Source organism: Pipistrellus kuhlii, unplaced genomic scaffold (assembly GCF_014108245.1).
Source record: "Pipistrellus kuhlii isolate mPipKuh1 unplaced genomic scaffold, mPipKuh1.p scaffold_m20_p_1, whole genome shotgun sequence".
In the NCBI taxonomy this organism is placed as follows: domain Eukaryota; kingdom Metazoa; phylum Chordata; class Mammalia; order Chiroptera; family Vespertilionidae; genus Pipistrellus; species Pipistrellus kuhlii.
This window is the reverse complement of record NW_023425404.1, coordinates 108,254,019-108,274,065: the sequence shown is the minus strand read 5'-3', so window position 1 is coordinate 108,274,065 and position 20,047 is coordinate 108,254,019. Positions and strand designations below refer to the sequence as shown.

Sequence of the window (20,047 nt, the reverse complement as noted above, 5' to 3'; positions counted from 1 at the left end):
TCAGTATGCCTTATATCTAATAGATGCCATTTGACTAAAGAAAAATAGTGTTTACCTGTGGCACTTCTGTTTCTAGGAATCAGTACACCTCTCCAAATTTTAAATATATTTTGTTTTAATCCACAAAATCATTTTCTCTCATGTTCTCTACCAAGCCTTATGTGTTAAGCAGGGATGAAAATGGTAGCAGCAAATGTATAAATTTTGGTTAATACTGATAAATAGCAAAATATAAGCAGTGTGGGCAAAATAGAAGAAAAATATTTGCATATTGAAAACAGGACAAATAAGTTAAATTCTTAAAAGTATTTCCTTTAACATACACATTTTCAGTGATTTCTTTCCTTCAAAAAAATAAAGCAAATTGAAAAATGAAACACATTCAGTCTTAAAAGGACAAATAAATACAATAAAAAGGGAAAAGATCAGGAAAATGTGGAAGAAATTGATATATTATCTTTCAGCCTACTTAGTGTTGACATAACTGTAAAACAGAAAAAGCATTTAATTCAACAGTGAGTACATTTTACTTCAAAACTCTTTATCACATTTTAGTTTAAACAGCAAAGAGAAATACAAGTAGTTAAAAATATAATTTAGCTTGAATGAAACAACTGATCCAAAACCATGTAATCTTTTTCTCTAACAGTGTGACTTAAAGTTTCAGTAAGATCAGAATATCTGAGACTAGCAGCATTACCTCATTGAGCAAGGAGGAGGAATTAAATTTGTCATCAAAATAGATCTTCATTTAAAAATGAAGGAATAGTAAAATTCAAAGTCTGAATTGCTACACATGTAGAATTAAGGTGGAGGAGAATTATTATTAATTACTAAGGAGAATTATTTTGCTGTGCTCATATCTTAAAAGATCCTTTACCTACCTTAAGCTATTATTTTGTCAGATATCAGGGGAAGGTCACTAAAGTAATACCAGTGATTGGCATTGTCCCAAGGAAAATGCTCCACAAGTGGGAATTGTTGAATATTTAATATATTCTCAACTGTCAGAATCATTCCTCAAATCATAATTGATGCTACTAATAATAAACAGTGCAAAAGCCAGCTCTTTATTTGTTTTAGATAAATTTCTTTAAATCAGGTTTGTTGAACAGTTCGTCAGTGTAGCTGACAGCAAATGTTTAACAGGAATGCAGAGCAGACCGTGTTAAAAATGTGGCATTGTCCCAAAGTACATTATGACTAATACACCCTACATTTAGCAGCACCTTTTTGTAACAGTAACTTAAACGAGCAGTAGAGAAAGAGCATAGTAAAACTGAAATGGGTTTGACAAAAAACAGAGTAGAACTATTAAGAACATTTCCAGCATTTTCTAGGTAGACTAAAAAATCATGATTCTACAACTAAGTTAAGGTTAAGCTTTTGCTCTGTGAATACTATAATTTTATATTCCACAAGCCAGTAAATTGTCTGGGATTATTTCTTCATTTACAAATTTAGTACAGACTGTTTACAGATATGTTCACTATACAGTTTTCATGTATAGATACTCTTATCTCAAATCCTGCAATATAGTTTTTGAGAAATACTCTGATTTGGACTAACATATTACACAATAAAGTTAAAAAAATCCCAAGAATCCAGATATAGAATTTTAAAAATGGAATCCATTATCAGGACTTTTGAAAGGGATTAATGGTAGCAGCAGGTTAGATACATAGTAGTTATACTTCAAGAATTTAAATGTTCTAAAGTTATTATTGGGATGAAATTATGTGTAGCAAAGAATGAGGCTGGTGATCAGCAGCATCTTACCGTGATGGAAAGTTTATCAGAAATATTTTATAAAAGTATTTTAATTGGAATTTGATTTTCCAATGATGTGACTACTTTGCATCAATTTATATATTATGACTACAGTTTTTGTAGTCAATAAATTCATTGCAACAGTATGGAGCTTAACAATATTAACAATACACTGATTCTGAGGGAAATGTTTCATATTAGCTGATAAAACACTATATATGTAACTGATTTTTAAAATTGAGTTTCTTTGGGAGTAGGGAAAGTAAGGAGTTAAATGTGAAACATTTTATTTATAAAGGTCCAGTAATATTTGGCAAGAACTTGAAATAATAAAAACAAAACAAAAATAGATTAACTTACTTAATAAATCATAATTATATAATGTACAAATCTGCAGTCAGGCAATTATAGAGAGGCATTCTCCAGGGACAAATTTCAGGTACACCAAATACTATCTCATGGTCCAGTCATAACTGGACAAAATGACACTTAGGAGACATAGAGGTTTAGCCTTAACATGACAACCACATTGTGAGTTGCTCACAACAGCATCATTGAGATAATATCTTCTAGTTTCCCCTTCATAGATGTCTGATGTAGGAAAATGCTCTGACCATTTTGTTCACTTCAAGTCATCCCATTTGCCCTGATTACTTCTGAAGAGCAGAAACTTTGGTTATAAGAAGCACTTCTAGGTTTTGACAGACAGTGAAACTCTTTGAGTTTGTGGTGGGGATGGAATGATAGGTATATTGGGAGATAACAGAACAATAAGCAGGGTTAGGAAAGAAAGTGGGAGAAGTTAGAAAAATTTATTTTCCCACGAAATAATTCTACAAGCTGTGTAAACGTTTCTTACTATAACAAGTACTCGAACACACAAAGATTGTACATTTCCAGTGAAACACTCACAGTTAAAAGTTGCCTGTATTTTTTGCTCTATAGGAGCAAAAACAAGGAGCCAACAGAACGCTTTCCCAGTCACCTTTGGCAGCATGCTCCCTGCCTGCTCAATGGATCATTACAGCGTCATGCAGCACAATTCAGCTCAAAGCCAGGTGGGTAGGATTCTAGATACCAGTCTCTAGTTTCCTTATTAGTCTTCTGCATTCAGATTCATCTCAACCAACCACTCGCACATACTCTTACACACAGACGCACACACACGTGCATACAGAGTTCCGGCTTGTAGACTCCAGTGCAGTGACATGAGACACTAGCTACTAAGAATGTGTGTCACAATCAGTGTGAGCTGCATGGATTAGAACAACCTTTGGAGTTTGATTATATTTATCATAATTTATGGTCAAAATTATAAACTTACAGGGATGGTAAAACATTCAGAAATTAAACCTTTTCAAGTCAAGCAATCACACATATTTACAGTATGTACAGACTTTCTGCTAGAATGGAAATAGGTGCCTACACAATGTTATTACAAATTTCCTGAATGTGGGCAATTCTAGTCCCTGTACTTCATAAAGCAAATCTGCTGACTTGGCATTAAGACTAAAATAGTGTGATCAAACTCATATATATATATATATATATATATATATATATATTTATATATAATTATAAGAAGGTATTTGCAGAAATAACATTTACAAACTGTCTATACAGTACACAGTACTAGTACATAGAAAATATATTCTAACTTTATGATCCCCTTTGTATAAGGCAAGACTGAATCTGTCTCCAAATTTAGTCAGCCAGAGGTACAAGCAAGAAACAGTGGTCCATGGATGAATGAATATACATATCAGGTGCCTACATTTTAAAAATCTGGAGAATCAAGATATTCCACTTTTTATCTGAGCCAATTCTGGCTTTCTGGAGATGTCAACTATATTTTTTAAAACATCCACCACATTTCTTAAAATACTAATGCCCCCTGGATGGCAACAATTTGTTCAAGTGGCAGCTACCCCAAACAGTTTTTGAAAAGTCCAGTACACAATCAGAGGACTGCAGCCGTACCAGGCAAATTTATATAGCACTTAGAAAAGAAAAAAAGTATATTAATACTCTGTCATACTATTGCTATTTAAGCAACAGCAATACAAAATATACACGACAGATCACATATGATTGCAATGTCTACCCCAAAGATTTAGATTGAGGGTGCTGTTATACAAGACTTAAAAAAATCCAAAAACACAAACAGACCAAAGTTATTGGCGGATGTAAACATCCCTGTTCCACTCCCCAGCCTCATTCCTTTTTTTGGATATTCCTTCTCCATCCTTGTCACAGTAGCGATCCTTGGATTTATGACGACTTCGTTGTTTGTTGCATTCGTTGTGGTCCTGCTCTCGATCCAGGTCCCTGGCCCGGTGCCGAGACTCCCTGTGCCTGTGCTCACCACTCCCATGGGGCTCCTCCCTGTGGTTGTGGTCACGGTGTAGGGCGTAGTGGTCCACATGCTCATGGGAGTAATCTTCCTTTGGCTCCACATAGGCAGAGTCTCGACTCTCCAGGGTTTCTGAGTCAAATGTCTCCTGCCTGGACAGGCCTCGATTTGTCCCACTACGATGGTTGTGGTGCAGGGCTGAGGAGGAAGGCCGGTGCTGGGATTTCCTGGCTGGTTCCAGGCAAGGTTCTTCTTCAGCTTGGGGGGCAGAGCGGGCGAGAGCAGAGCGGTCAGTCCTCTGATCGCCTTGAGAACCCTGGTGTCGGAGGGAGAAAACACAGGCATCAGCTTTGGTCAGAGTGTGAGGGACTAAGGCATCACAAGGCAGGTCTGTTCAAGTTTAGTTGCTTTTAAGGATCTACAATGCTGAAATGAAATCTCCCCTTGCTAAGTTACCTAATTCTTTTAATGATGTCTAGTGGCATTTATAAGGTTTATACTATATCATACTGGACTTTGTCAATTTGTAAGTGTCTAGAACAGTACACAGAGTAATATTTTTATTTAAATGATTAAACGAGGGAGGGCATTTTATATGTCTTTTGCGGTTTAAATACAGATATAGGTACCTAAGATTTTTCTACACATGGGTGTATACTTAACTACCTCGTCTGAATACATGCAGGAAGATTAAGATGTTTTAGGATGTTGGCTTTGGCTTAAGGTAAGGATTAAGGAGATAAAAAATGAAATGCTTAAATGTCACGAACTATGAGACAAGCAGTTTTAGCAGCCCCATTAATTAATAATTAAGTCATTAATGCAATAACCCTGGGATAGGTTGCCAATAATTCCAGAGGCATCTCAGGGAAAAAAACAGATAAGGAACTTATTCACGGTTATGTGCTTGGTAAGAGGTGGAGCCCAGCCTTGCAGCTGGCATTCTGCTTCCACTGTCTTTGCTGCTGTATAGAAAGTTCTTCTATCCCTGTCCTAAGATGTAGCAGAGAGTTCTAAAGTCTGTATATCTTCATAGTATATTGTGTTTGACCTGCTTTTCTTAGCTACACCACTTACACTGAAGATGTCTAAATGGCTCAGTGTCTCAGTTTGGATAGAGCCACTCTACTGGCACAAGCACTGCCCTGGGTATCTGGGCTTGGACCCCAGCACTGTGACCTTAGGCAGCCTGGCTTCTCAACGAACACGGTGAAGAAGTCCTCTCACCTGTGAATTAGAGGCTGCAGTGGGGCTAACAGGCAGTGCTGAAGTGGCTAAAGTGCGGCTAAGGAGAGGGTTGGGGAGACTGCTGCTGGGAGGGTGGGTCGCCTTCCAGTAGGCTTCCAGGTAGTCGGCAAGGTGCTCACAAGCATCCTCGAGCTGGTTCTCATCCAAGATCACATCAAACAACTCCTGCAGAGGCAAACATGTCAGAGAGCACACTTATACCACCCCAGTACTGACTGGAGTTTCACAACCCTACCCCAGCCTCATAGAAGGAGGGAGGGGCTCATGAGCTGCACTGCTTTGTATGTGCTGTGGCTTATGTGCTCCTTTCCCTTTTCCATCTGCTGACTGTCCTGTTTAGTCAGATTATGTCATTTTAGAATATTGGATGCTTAACCAGCAGCAATGACCAGGAAGTGAACAGGTGTAATAGTAGTTGTTAAAGGGCATGATGGAAAAATTGTCAGTAGTAAAAACAGGAATTGATAATATGGTAGAAAGATATATAAAAAGAAAATAATATAATCTGAATAGTACAGGAAGAAACCTGTTTGACATAGACTGAAAAGTTTAACCCTGAAAATTAATGAGGAAAGATAAGGACATGAAGTTTGGCAGAAGAAACTGAAACCACTGATGATTTGACATGGCCCAAACTTCAAAAATTGGTTATCATAAATTTTAACATACTCCAAGCAATCAAAATGGATATAGTCCTGATTTTTGGAGCTTCTGAAATACTTGCACTTAAAAAACAACTTAAAAGCCATCTGTAAATCCCTGGCAGGGTATGTAAAGCATGAATTAGAAATAGACTGTATTCAGATGTCAGAATCTGGGTGACTGATTGTTTAGACGTTTGTTTTTACAGTCTTAAATCAATATTTCAGAGAGCTATTGAAGAGGCAGCAAGTCAATCTCTATAGTTAGTAGGGTTAACTCCAAATAGGTAATCTTATAGACCAAGTTTTTGAAGTCAACATCTTGTTCATTTAAGATACAAATGAGGTGTTATTTACAAAGTGAGGTGACCACAGAACTTGCCATAGCTTTTTGTAAGCCATGATCGGGGCAAGTGTTCATGGCAGGAAGTAGGACCGTTCACTTCTTTAGAATGATGCTCACTGCTAAGTGGTGAGGATTCTTTCCCCCAACAGGCCTGTCACTGTCTGCTTTTTGTTTTTTAATGTAATGCCAGATCTGATCTCTTCATCTGGATTACAGTGTATATAAAGAGGACTTACTGGAGGACACTGAGACAGTTTATCAGCTGCAACCATCTGGACATTGAGGTGTTTAGCTTGAGATTTTCCTCGAGATTTTATTAACCTTTGTAAAACCTGTAAAAGATAAGATTTTTAAACAGAGGGCTATTTGCACTCAGATCCATGACAAGATTCACCACTCCTTTCTCTGGAAACTTATATACAGTGCAAGTGGCTTATAATAAATTGAGCTATGAAGATTACCTGCAAAATTGATATGTTCATATAAATCTTCAAAGCTTATTCTGAGTCCTTTTTCAAGGCTAGCAGTTATCAAACTTTTTGTCTTATGACTCCTTTGTTTTAAACAGTTCTTGAGAAACCCAAAAAGTATACTTTTTTATTGACTTCAAAGAGGAAGGGAGAGGGAGAGAGAGAAACATCAATGATGAGAGAATCATTGATGGGCTGCTTTCTGCATACCCCCTGCTGAGAATTGAGCCCATAACCCAAGCACATGCCCTTAATAGGAATCGAACTCGGGACCCTTCAGTCCACAGGCTGAAGCTCTATCCACTGAGCAAAACTGGCTAGGGCCAAAAAGTTTCTTTATGTGACCTACTAAAGGCCTGGTGCACAGATTTGTGCACCAGTGGGGTCCCTTGGCCTGGCCTGTGGACTCCTCCATGAGGTCCTGGATTGAAAGAGGGCACAGGCCAGATCTTCAGACCCCACTAGTGCATGATGGGGGCCAGGGAGGGACTGCGGGAGGACTCCAGGGCGTGTCTGGCCTGTCTCACCCAGTTCCCATCAGCCAGACCCCAGCAGGAAGCTAACCTACCAGTCTGAGCATATGTGTGAAGGATTCCCTTCCTCCTAAAAATATGTAGTTGATATAATTATGGATATTCCTTATAGTGTGGAAATACTAGTTTCTTAGAGATTAGCTGCTATGTGAAACATGAAACAATATCAACGAACTTTTCTTACTCTGTTTCATAAATTTCATTGGCCTATCTTGGAATTTGAATGGGTCTTTAGCATGCATAATTTGTAGCATCATTCATTGATCATTTGGAAAATAATGGTTCACTGAGTTCTTCAGATCTTCCAAATGTTGACACAATTCATTATACAAGATTAAAACCTATCTGTTAATTATTATTATTGATCTCATTAGAAAAGTCTTTGTCTATTAGGAAGCTGCCAAGCTCTCAAAAGTGGATACAAGTTTTCCAAAATTCAGCATTTTCTTTGAAACCTTCAGTTTTATCATTGGTAACAAAGGCTATTAGCTATTTTCTTTGATGTGATACCCAAGTCTGAGTAAGCATAACCTGTCAGTTTTTCCTTTCATATAAAAATGGTATGCTATGAATAAAGTGGCTAGTTAGTTCACAAATCAAATAATTATACCAATGCAGGTCCTTGAGATAACTAACCTACTTGGCTATATGCAGCTCTTGTGTACTTCCTATTTTATTACTAATAATCTACATTATAAAAGGCTAGGGGGCATCACAACCTAAAGACCAGACGGACAACAGGCAACAGGTCATCAGGAAGTGCATGCAGCACCTCTAGGTCCCTCCTCCACAGCCCACAGGCTCCTATTACAACAAGGCTGGTGGGCAGGCAGGGGAGAGGGGAGCGGGGCAAGGCAGGCACATCAAGGTCTTTAGCCTCTGGCAGGGGCTGGGCTGGAGGCCTAATGAATGACCTTGCGCTGCCACATCAGTTATGAGTCAGGCCCGGAGAGAGAGACAGGGGGCCTGATCAGCAGCCACTGAGGCTGCTGGTGAGGCCTGGAGAGAGAAGCAGGACTTGAAATGCAGCTGCCATGGCAGCTACAGATCAGGCCCAGAAATAGGCCTGGAGACGCTGACTGGCATAGAAATTCACCAATCAGAAACAAATCTGGGTGACTGTGAGGAGCCATTGGCTGCCCAGGAGGTGGAGCTTTTGATGCTGACTGGCATAGAAACTGACCAGTCAGGACCTAATCTGGGTGAACTGTGAAGGCAGAACCTAACGTGGGGGCTGAGGAGGGGTTTTAAGGACAACAGCTGTTTGGTGTAAGTTGTAAGAAAGCTGTTCAATTTTTTAATAACCTGTTCGGCAATATAGTGCATATGGCTGGCTATCAGTCCAGATATATGTATCGATATTATGTATTTTTATCTGCCAAGAGCATCTCCTCCTGCTGAAAAAGGCTTTTCCCCCCATTTAAGCAATCCTATCCTATATAATATATCTATGCTAATAAAAGGATAATATGCTAATTAGACTGGGTCAACTGGCCATCTCTGGACGTGCAACTACCTTCTGGACAAAGCTATGGTGGTAGGGGCTGAGGCAGAGGCAGTTGGAGATGATAAGGTCAGCAGAGGAGGGCAGTTGGGGGAAACTAGACCAGCAGGGGAGAGCAGTTAGGGGTGATCAGGAAGGCAGGCAGAGGCAGTTAGGGGTGATCGGGCAGGCAGACAGGCAGGTGAGTAGTTAGGAGCCAGTGGTCCCAGATTGCGAGAAGGATGTCTGACTGCCAGTTTAGGCCCGATCCCACAGGTATTGGCAGTCAGACATCCCCAAGGGGACCCCGATTTGAGAGGGTGCAAGCTTCGCTGAGGGGAACCTCTTCCCTCATGCACAAATTTCATGCACTGGGCCTCTAGTATTTAATAAAATTAAGTGAAACTGGTTATTTTGTTTTTGTTTTTTTTTAATTGCTAGTATTGTCTGGTACCCTAATTTTAATTCATGCTTAGACACATGCAGTTTTATCTACTATTGCTTTTGCGCCATCATCAAAAGTGCAAAAAGGGTGAATGGTGTTTAGTATTATTATGGAAATAGTTTTGACCTTGTGAACTCTCTGAAAGTGTATTAAGACCCCCAGGATTTTACCACACTTTGAGAATCATCTGTTCTAAGCCATGAAACTAATAATCATGCTTGGCTTCTTATGAATCTTAAAAATTGACAAACATCTCTTCAAACTCTCTATGATGGATAAAGATGTAGCCTGTTGTAACTGCAAAATAACATAAACGTTTTGGCAAACTTGGATTATAGAGCAAACAGCAAGCCCACTTACCTTAGGAGAAGAAATCTTTACATAAACTATAATAGGGGCCAAAGAGGTTTTACTGAGTTGAGCTGGATGATTAATAGTGTCTGCATCAAGAACTACCAGTTGCAATGTTCTTGCAAGTTCAAAAATCCTTTCTATTTCACTCTGAACTTCCGCTGTAAAAGGTTAAGCAGAGATCGATTACTTAAAGCACAATATTTTTAGAGCAAATTGATAAAATAAAATGGTACATGATTTCTTTAACAGGAAGGTATGTAGGTCAGCCATTAGGTTAATATTTATAAGCAGTAGAGCTGATAAAAGCATTTTCTTCATAACACCTTACAAAGTTAGGGAATTCCTCTTTTGGTTTGCTATAACATTTACTTCCAGTATTAATAGTATTTTAGAGAGTCAACATTTTTGGCTCCCTCTGCTGACTTATTTTTTGTGATGCAAAACTCCACTCTAGGATTTCATGTCATAACAATGTTATATAATAGAAACTTAACAGATAACTTTTATGTGTGGTTCTGACCACTTTACACTAGCAACATCACCAGCTTTCCTCTCACTGTCTGGGCATACCTGTGTTTATCACTTATTTTATACTTTCTGAATACGATTGAGCCTACATATTTTTATTAACAACCTAAAATACAACGTACTCTAGGGGAGACATTACTAGTCTCTATAATAAAATTGTCTAGGAACACACTAGTCATATTTTCCACCAACAAAGGAATGGTCCTGTAATATTCAGATTTAAAAGGGCAGTTATCTATTAGAGACAGCACTACACAAATATGAGTTATAAAACATACAGAAAACTTATAAAACATATAAAAATCTATTTGAACACCAGAAATTTTTCACTCAATTCATTTATGTCTCCAGGATCTCCCTAAGTCTAAAACAGAACTATCTAGTAGAATTTTCTGTCATGATAGAAATACTCTATTTCAACGCTGGCCAGTATGATAGCAGCTAACCACATGTGGCTATTGAGCATGTGAGATGTAGCTGGTGTGAACAAGCAACTAAATTGGAAAAGTGTAATTTAAAAGTAAATAGCCAGAGAAGCTCCTGTACTAGGCAGCACAGGTCTATGAATCATAATACGTAACTTGTGCTGCCCACTGCAATCATGAAGAGTCAATTCCATAAGACCCTGGACCTACAGAAAAAAATAAGTCTCCAGACCTAAAAATAAAAATTAAGCTTTTGGATCTACCAGTTTATAAAAAAAAAACAAACAAACACAGAAAACAGACAATCACATAAATGATTCACATCGCACCTTTATGGAATAAGTGACCCAGTTTCTCCAAGTAAAAAATTACAAGGAAACACATATACACAATCAGATTAAGAGACTCAAGGACCTGTGAACTAATCACAATGGATGGACTTTATTTGGATCCTGAATTAAGAATAGTAATACATATTTTTATAATATGAAAATGAATAAAATATATATAGTCTATATAATATGACAACTGGGAAATAGGTGCTGAGTGGAAAGACGATTTAGGGATATATTAAGGTAAGAGTGATGTATGGTTTAAATAAAGAGTGTCTACTGTTTAGAAATACATAATGAAATATTTACAGACTAGAGGCCTGGTGCATGAAATTCCTGCATGGTATGGGGAGTGTCCTTCAGCCCAGCCTGCACCCTCTCCAATCTGGGACCCCTTGAGGGATATTAAACTGTCTGTTTAGACCCGATCCCACTGGGTCTAAATGGGCAGTCGGACATCCCTCTCACAATCCAGGACTGCTGGCTCCCAACTGCTCGCCTGCCTAACTTCCTGATTGCCCCTAACTACTTCTGCCTGCCAGCCTGATCATCCTCTAACCACTCCCATGCCAGCCTGATTGATGTCTAACTGCTCCCCTGCCAGCCTGTTTGCCCCCAATTTCCCTCCTCTGCCGGCCTGGCTACCCCTAACTGCCCTCTCCTATAGGGTTGATCGCCTCCAACTGCCCTTCCTTGCAGAGCTGGTCCCTCTCAACTGCCCTCCCTTGCAGACCTGGTCCCTCCCAACTGCCCTCCCCTGCTGGCCATCTTGTGGTGGCCATCTTGTGTCCACATAAGGGCAGGATCTTTGACCACATAGGGGCAGAGAGCTTGTGTGTTGGAGCTTTGGTCAATCTGCATATTACTCTTTTATTAGATAGGATAGAGACCTGGTGCATGGGTGGAGGCCACCTGATTTGCCCTGAGGGTGTCCTGGATCAGGGTGGGGGTTCCCTTGAAGCGTAGGGCAACCTGGGCGAGGGGCCTGTGGTAGTTTGCAGGCCAACCCCCCCTCACCCTTGGCAACCCAAGCGGAGGCCCTGTTATTTGGAATTTATCTTCTACAATTGAAACTGTAGCCTGGAGCGGAGCCAAGCCCCCTGTTCACTCTGGCTGCTGCCTATTCTGTTGGGGTTCATGTATCTTGTATAATTGAAACTTTGTAGCCTTGAGTGGAGGCTTAGGCCAGCTAGGGCAGGTGAAAAGCTTGGCTTCTGTTGCTGGGGAAACCCAAGCCTCTCAACTGCTCTCTGTGGCTGCAGCCATCTTAGTTGGGATTGATTTGCATACTCTCTCTGATTGGCTGCTGGGCGTGGCTTGAACTGAGTGATGGTTAATTTGCATATTACTCTTTTATTAGGTAGGATAGTCATATGATATTTGTGATTTGCTCCAAAATAATCCACAGTTGGGGAGGAATGGGAGGACTGGAAAAGAAACAATTTTGCCATGAATAGATGATAGCTGAATATGGGTGATGAGTACCTTATGTCCTGTGTACTTTTTACATCCATATTCATTTAAATTACCTCAAATAACAGTTTTAAAAATAAAAATGGTATTGTTCATTCCTTTCATAATAATGTTCTAAAGCATTACTAATACTATTGTTTAACTCTTCTATGTTGATCTTTAAATTTTTTGAAAAAATATTTTCATTGATGTCAGAGAGGAAAATGGGGCAGGGGAGATAAAAATATCAATGAGAGAGAATTATAATATGAAAATGAATAAAATTGGCTATCTCCTGCATGCCACCTCCACTCTCCCTCCTCTTCCCCCACCACAGGGGACCAAGCCACAGGGAATCAAACCCGAGACCCTTCAGTCCACAGGCCAACATATCCACTGAGCCAAACCAGCTAAGGTGATCTTTAAAAAAAAAATTTTTTTAAAGCAGGCTTAAATCACTTTATTTTTCTTGTATAAAATTTTGTGGTGGCCACAGCTGGCCTGGGTCCTCTGCACAGAAACTCGGGTGTGGGTCAGTGAATTCCTGATAGGGAGACGTGGTGAACACAATCTCTTTCCAGAATCCAGGGTGAGGTCTTAGAGAGATGGCATCAAAGGTGGCCTTGGCGAAGTTGCCCAGGGTGGCAGTGCAGCTCCTGGCCGAGGTGTAGCAGTCATCAATACCAGACATCATCAGCAATTTCTTAGGCACAGGGGCCGAGACAATGCCTGTAATCCTGGGGGCAAGGGTGAGGCACACCAATATAGAGTCACACCTGCCAGTCACTTTGCAAGGAACCATGTGGGGCTTGCTGATCTTGTTCCTCCAGTAGCCTTACTGCACAGGGACAGTAGAGAGCTTGGTCAGGATAATGGCTCCACGGATGGCAGTGGCTACTTCCTTTGAGCACTGATCACCCAGACCAACATGTCCATTGTCGTTCCCAATGGCGACAAATGCCTTGAACCGGATCTGCTGGCTGGCACATGTCTGCTTTTGCACAGGCATGATCTTTAACACCTCATCCTTGAGACATGCCCTCAAGTAAAACTCAATGATGTCAGATTCCTTGATGGGCAAGGAGAATAGATTTCCTCTAGGGATTTTTAAAAATTTAATAAATCTTTAATATTCAGATTATTACAATTGATTCTCCTTTTTCTCCTCATAGCTCCTCTCCACCCAGTTCCCACTCCACCCTCTGCTCTAACCTCCCCCCACTGTCCTCATCCATAGGTGTACGATTTTTGTCCAGTCTCTTCCTATACCCCTCACATCCCTTTCCCCCTAAGAATTACCAATCCACTCCCATTCTATGCCTCTGATTCTATTGTATTTACCAGATTATTCTGTTCCTCAGATTTTTAATTCACTTGAATTTTAGATACATTTGTTGATAGATATGTTTTTGTTGTTATTAATTTTTATCTTTACTTTTTTCTTCTTCTTCCTCTTCTTAAAGAATACTTTTCAGCATTTCATAACTATTTGTTTGGTGGTGATGAACTCCTTTAGCTTTATCTCATCTGTGAAGCTCTTTATCTGACCTTCAATTCTGAATGATAACTTTGCTGGGTAGAGTAATCTTGGTTGTAGGTTCTTGCTATTCATCACTTTGAATATTTCTTGCCACTCCCTTCTGGCCTGCCTAGTTTCTGTTGAGAAATCAGCTGACAATCTTTTGGGTGCTCCCTTGTAGGTAATTGTTTTTCTCTTGCTGCTTTTAATATTCTTTCTTTGTCTTTTGCCCTTGACATTTTAATTTTGTGTCTTGGTGTAGTCCTCTTTGGATTCCTTTTGTTTGGGGTTCTGTGCACTTCCTGGACTTGTAAGTCTATTTCTTTCACCAGGTGGTGGAAGTTTTTAGTCATTATATCTTCCCATAGGTTTTCTGTATTTTGCTCTCTTCTTCTGGCACTCCCTATAAATCTGATGTTGGTATGCTTGAAGTTGTTCCAGAGGCTTCTTACACTATCTTCAACTTTTTGGATTCTTTTTTCTTTTTGCTTTTCCTGTTGAGTGTTTTTTGCTGCTTTGTATTTCAAATCTTTGACCTGATTCTTGCATACCTCTAGTCTGCTGTTGGGTCTCTGTATAATATTTTTTATTTCATTCAGTGTATGTTTAGTTTCTAATTGGTCCTTTTTTATATCCGGCTACTCACCCCGAGTAATCAAGTTATAATCTAAATTAATATTTATTATAAACATTGATAGAAATTGTATAAGCCCGCAGCTAACATCATACTCAAAGGTAAAAAGTTGAAAACCTTTTCTCTAAGATTAGAAACAAGAAAGGAATGCCATTCTTTTAATTTTATTCAACACTAGAGACCCAGTGCACAAAATTTGTAGGATCCCTAGGCCTTGCTGGCGATTAGAGCCGATCTATGGGGTGACCAGCAGGGCAATCCGGGCCCCTGCTAGTACCCACCTTGGCTGGCCTAGTATTCACATGCTGGCCCCTCCTCCCCACCAGGCGCCTCCCTCTGTGGGGCGACTGGCAGGGTGATTGGGGAGCCCCTGCTGGCACTTGCCTTGGTTGGTGGCCTGGTGCCACCTGCTTGCTGGCCCAGTCCCGTGCTGCCACTGCTGGTCAGGGCCTGCGGGCTAGGGGCAGCTCCTGCATTGAGCATCATGTGCCCGGGTGGTCAGTCATAGCAACTGGTGGTTCTTCCAGTTGGTTGATTTGCATATCAGGGTTTATTTTTTATTTTATTCGTTCATTTTATTTTTTAAAATATATTTTATTGATTTTTTACAGAGAGGAAGAGAGAGGTATAGAGAGTTAGAAACATCTATGAGAGAGAAACATCAATCAGCTGCCTCTTGCACATCCCCTGGGGATGTGCCTGCAACCAAGGTACATGCCCTTGACCAGAATCGAACCTGGGACCCTTGAGTCCACAGGCCGACACTCTTCCCACTAAGCTGAAATGGTCCCTGCAGGTTTTATTATATAGGATAGTATGTAAAGTCCTAACCAGAGCTATTCAGCATACAATTGGAAAGAATTACAAGTGTCATTCTTTGCAGATGACATAATACTATATGTAGAAAACCCTAAAGACTATAAAAAAAAAACTGGTAGAACTAATAAATTCAGTAAAGCTCCAGGATATAAAGTTAATATTAAGAAATTGGATACATTTTTACACATTAATACTAAACTATCAGAAAAATTAAGAAAACTCCCATTTACAGTTACAGCAAAAGCATAAAATAGGAATAAATGTAACCTAGGAGGTGAAAGACCTTACACTGAAACCTATGACACTGATGATACTGAAAACACAAATAAATGGAAAGATAGTCTGTGCTTATAGGAAGAATTAGTATTTTTAAAATGTTCATATTACTAAGGCAATCTATAGATTCAGTGCAATCCCTATCAAAATACCATGGTATTTTTCACAGAAATAGAACAAACAATTCTAAAATTTGTATAGAACCACAAAGACCCTAAAGATAGCCAAAGCAATCTTGAGAAAGAAGAACATAGCTAGAGTCATTATGTTTCCTGATTTTAAACTATATTATAAAACTATAATAATCAAAATAGTGTGGTACTAGCATAAAAAGACTCATAAAATCAATGGAGTAAAACAGCATAGAAACAAACCCATACATATATAGCCAACTACTTTATGACACAGTAATGAAGACTATACAATGGGGAAAGGACAGTCTTCAATAAATGATGTTGGAAACACTGGACAGCCACATGCAAAAGAATGAAACTGGACCATTATCTTATACCATACTCAAAAATCAACTTGAAAATAAAACCTTTAAATATAAAACTCCTAGGAGAAAACATAAGCAGTAAGTTCCTTAACAGTTTATTTTTGAATTTGACACTAAAATAAAAAATAAAAGGTGGGACTACATCAAACTAAAAACTTGCACAACAAAGGAAACCAAGAAAATCTGAAATGAAAATACTTACAAATCATATATCTGATAAGGGGTCAATATCCAAAATTTATAAAGAACTCATACAACTTAATAGCAAAAAACAATATGATTTTAAAATGGGCAGAGGCTCTGAATAGACATGTTTTCAAAGAAGACATAAGGTGGCCAGTTACCTGAAAAGATGTTTGACATCACTAATCATCAAGGAAATGCAAATCAAAACCATGGAAGTTATTACATCATACATATCTGATTGACTATTACAAAATTGTTAACATGTGTTGCCCTGGCTGGTATAGCTCATTTGGTTGGAGTGTCATCCTGTGCACTGAAGGATCTCAGGTTTGAATCCTGGTCAGGGCACATACCCTGGTTATAGGTTCAATTCCCAATCAGAGCATATACCAGAAGCAACTGATAGATGTTTCTCACATCGATGTTTCTTTCTCTTCCTCTCCCTCTACCATCCTCTCTTTCTAAAAATCAATTAAAACAAAAATGTTGGGTAGGGATTAAAAAAATAAAAATCACTTGGCTGGCATGGTGCAGTGGTTGAGCATTGACCTATGAACCAGGAAGTCATGGTTAGTTTATTAGATTCTTGGTCAGGGGATATATCTGGGTTGCGGGCTCAATCCCCAGTGTAGGGCGTGCAAGAAGCATCCGATCAATGATTCACTCTCATCTTGATGTTTCTCTCCCTCTCATTTCCTTTCTGAAATCAATAAAACATATTACAAATAAATAAAGTCAACAAGTGTTGGCAAGGATGTAAAGAAAAGGAAACCCTTGTACACTGTTGATGAGAATGTAAATTGGTGCAGCCACTACAGAAAACAGTAAGGAGGTTCCTCGAAAAATTAAAAATAGAACTATCATATGATCCTTCAATTTTACTTATGGGTATTTGAGAGAAAGGAAAACACTAACTTAACCATGTTCATTGCAGCCAAGACATGGAAATAACCTAAGGGTACATTGATGGAGAAATGGGTAAAGAAAATGTGATATTATATATGTGTATATTTTATATTTAATCTTATTTTGCCATAACAATGAGTGAACTCTTGCCATTTGTAATATGGATAGACTTTAAAGGCATTGTGCTTAGTGAAATAAGTCAGACAGAGAAAAACAAATACTATATATGTGATAAATCTCCCCTAGATGTGGAACTCAAAATAATAAAATTAAAAACCCAAAACACTAAATTCATAGATACAGAGACTGGATTGATGGTTGCCAGAGGTATGGGGTGGGAGGTGAGCAAAATAGGTAAAGGAGGTCGAAAGCCACAAATTTCGAGTTATAAAAGAAAGAAACCTATGGATGTGATGTATACCATGGTGACTATAGTTAATGATACTGTATGTATATTTGAAAGTTCCTAAGTGAGTAGATCTTAAAAGTTCTTATCACAAAAAAAAATGTATAACAATGTATGGTGATGTATGGTAACTGGACTTCTTACCATGATCATTTCACAACATATAATCTTTATCTTGAAAACATGAAAGTAATATAATGTTATATATCATCAGTATTATAATAAAAATATTTTGGTCACAAAGATTTTCATTATGTGTTTAGTTATTGACAACTTATTCACACAGTCACAGAATTTCACACTTTAAGTATAACTTCATGTCCGACCTCTGAACCAGGAGATCAGGGTTTGATTCCTGGTGAAGGCACATGCCTGGGTTGCGGGCTAGATCCCCAGTAAGGGATGTGCAGGAGACAGCTGATCTATGATTCTCTCTCATCACTGATGTTTCTATCTCTCTCTATCTCTCCCTTTCTCTCTGAAATCAATTTAAAAAATAATAACTTCATTGGTTCAGTGGTTTGAGCACAATTATTTTTTGTATTGATTATAAATGTAGTAGTGTTCATTAAACAAAATCCAGATAACTGATAAAACAAAATAATTCATTTTCTTATATGTTCATAAATTTTATTTATATACCAAGATATTAATATATGGATTTTTTTAGGTAGAGGTATAGAAAATGGCAGCAGAATAGACAGACATGTTCCCAGCATTGTCCTGGAGCAGAAAGAAAGAAAGAACAGCTGAGAGTCGCACGGAGAGTGTTTGTTAGCAAGCTACAGGATAGCTAAACTCCAGCAGAAGGTGGGAGACTACTAGACAGGGTTCCCCTGACCTGGCAGCCCCCACTGCGGCTGGGTCCCCTCCCGGAGCTACCTATGGGCTTGGACGGGGAAATCTCACCATCTTTAAAGGAAAAGTGGATCTTGTCAGAGGCCTGAATATCCACAGCTGCAGCGACACTGAGTTCCAGGCAGTGCGAACACTTGGACTCAAAGGAGCGCACCACCGCACAGCAAAAATATCAGATTTTGCAGGGATAGGATGAGCCCCCATGAAGAAATTCAGAAGCTGGAGGACCGGGGCGGTGTTTATAAGGAGAAGCCCCTGGCTCTTGGGCTGGTGTGTCCCCTTATTGTGGAACGGGCTTCTAATAGGGGAGATGTCTAAAGAAAAGCCCAGTGTAAGCAGAAAGAAGGAAATAATAAAGATAAGAGTGGAGATAAATGACATAGAGATCAAAGAAACAATAAAAAACGATCAACAAAACCAAGAGCTGGTTCTTTGAAAGGAAAAACAAGATTGATGAACCTCTAGCCAGACTCACCAAGAAGCAAAGAGAGGGGACCCAAATAAAGAAAATCAGAAATGAAAGAGGTGAAATATCAGACCCCGCTGAAATATAAAAGATTGTTAAAAAAAATAATAATACAATTCTATTCCAACAAACTGGACAACCTGGAGAAAATGGATATATTCCTGGAAAAATATAACCTTCCAAAACTCAATAAGAAACAATCTAAACAGCTCAATAGTCCAGTAACTATGGAAGAAATTGAAGCAGTCATCAAAAGCCTGGGGCCAGACGGCCTCACAGGAGAGTTTTACCAAACATTCAAGGAAGAACTAAAACCTAAATTCCTCAGACTGTTCCAAAAAATTCAAGAGGAAGGAACACTTCCAAACTCCTTCTATGAAGCCAGCATCACCCTAATACCAAAACCAGATAAAGACAACTCAATGAAAGAGAATTACAGGCCAATATCCCTCATGAACATAGATGCCAAAATTCTCAACGAAATTCTAGCAAATCAGCTTCAGCAGTACATCAGATAGATCATACACCATGACCAAGTAGGATTTATCCCAGGAATGCAAGGATGGTACAATTTCCACAAATCAATAAACATGATACATCACATAAACAAATTGAGAGAAACAAGTCACATAGTCATGTCAATTGATGCAGAAAAAGCATTTGACAAAATCCAACACACTTTCTTGATAAAAATTCTCAACAAGTGGTAATAGAAGGATCATACCTCAACATAATAAAAGCTATATATGATAAAGCAACAGCCAACATACTCAATGGGCAAAAATTAAAACCATTTCCCCTAAGAACAGGAACAAGACAGGGATACCTACCCTCATCACTCCTGCTTTACACAGTACTGGAACTATTAGCCATTGCAATTAGATAAGAAGAAGAAATAAAAGACATCCAAATTGGAAAAGAAATAAAGCTGTCCTTATTTGCAGATGACATGATATTGTACATAAAAAACTCAAAACACTCCACCAAAAAACTAATAGACTTAATACATGAATTCAGCAATGTAGCTGGATACAAAATTAACGCCAACAAATCTATGGCATTTCTATACACCAATAATAAACTTACAGAAAGATAGAC

At 38.9% G+C, this 20,047-nt stretch overlaps 1 protein-coding gene across 11 annotated transcripts in view; it reads right to left on the bottom strand.

The window, feature by feature from the left end:
- Window positions 1–425: 425 nt before the first annotated feature.
- The window catches only part of CACNB2 (calcium voltage-gated channel auxiliary subunit beta 2), a 353,464-nt gene continuing 333,842 nt past the window's right edge, over window positions 426–20,047 (bottom strand). For all 11 annotated transcript variants that reach the window (XM_036459386.2, XM_036459384.2, XM_036459388.2 and 8 more), the window contains 4 exons: window positions 9,650–9,801; window positions 6,595–6,690; window positions 5,351–5,536; window positions 426–4,439 (listed from right to left, as the gene is read on the bottom strand). In XM_036459386.2, coding sequence (XP_036315279.1) covers window positions 3,945–4,439; window positions 5,351–5,536; window positions 6,595–6,690; window positions 9,650–9,801 — 929 coding nt within the window. In that variant the 3' untranslated portion in view covers window positions 426–3,944. The remainder of the gene's footprint in view (window positions 4,440–5,350; window positions 5,537–6,594; window positions 6,691–9,649; window positions 9,802–20,047) is intronic.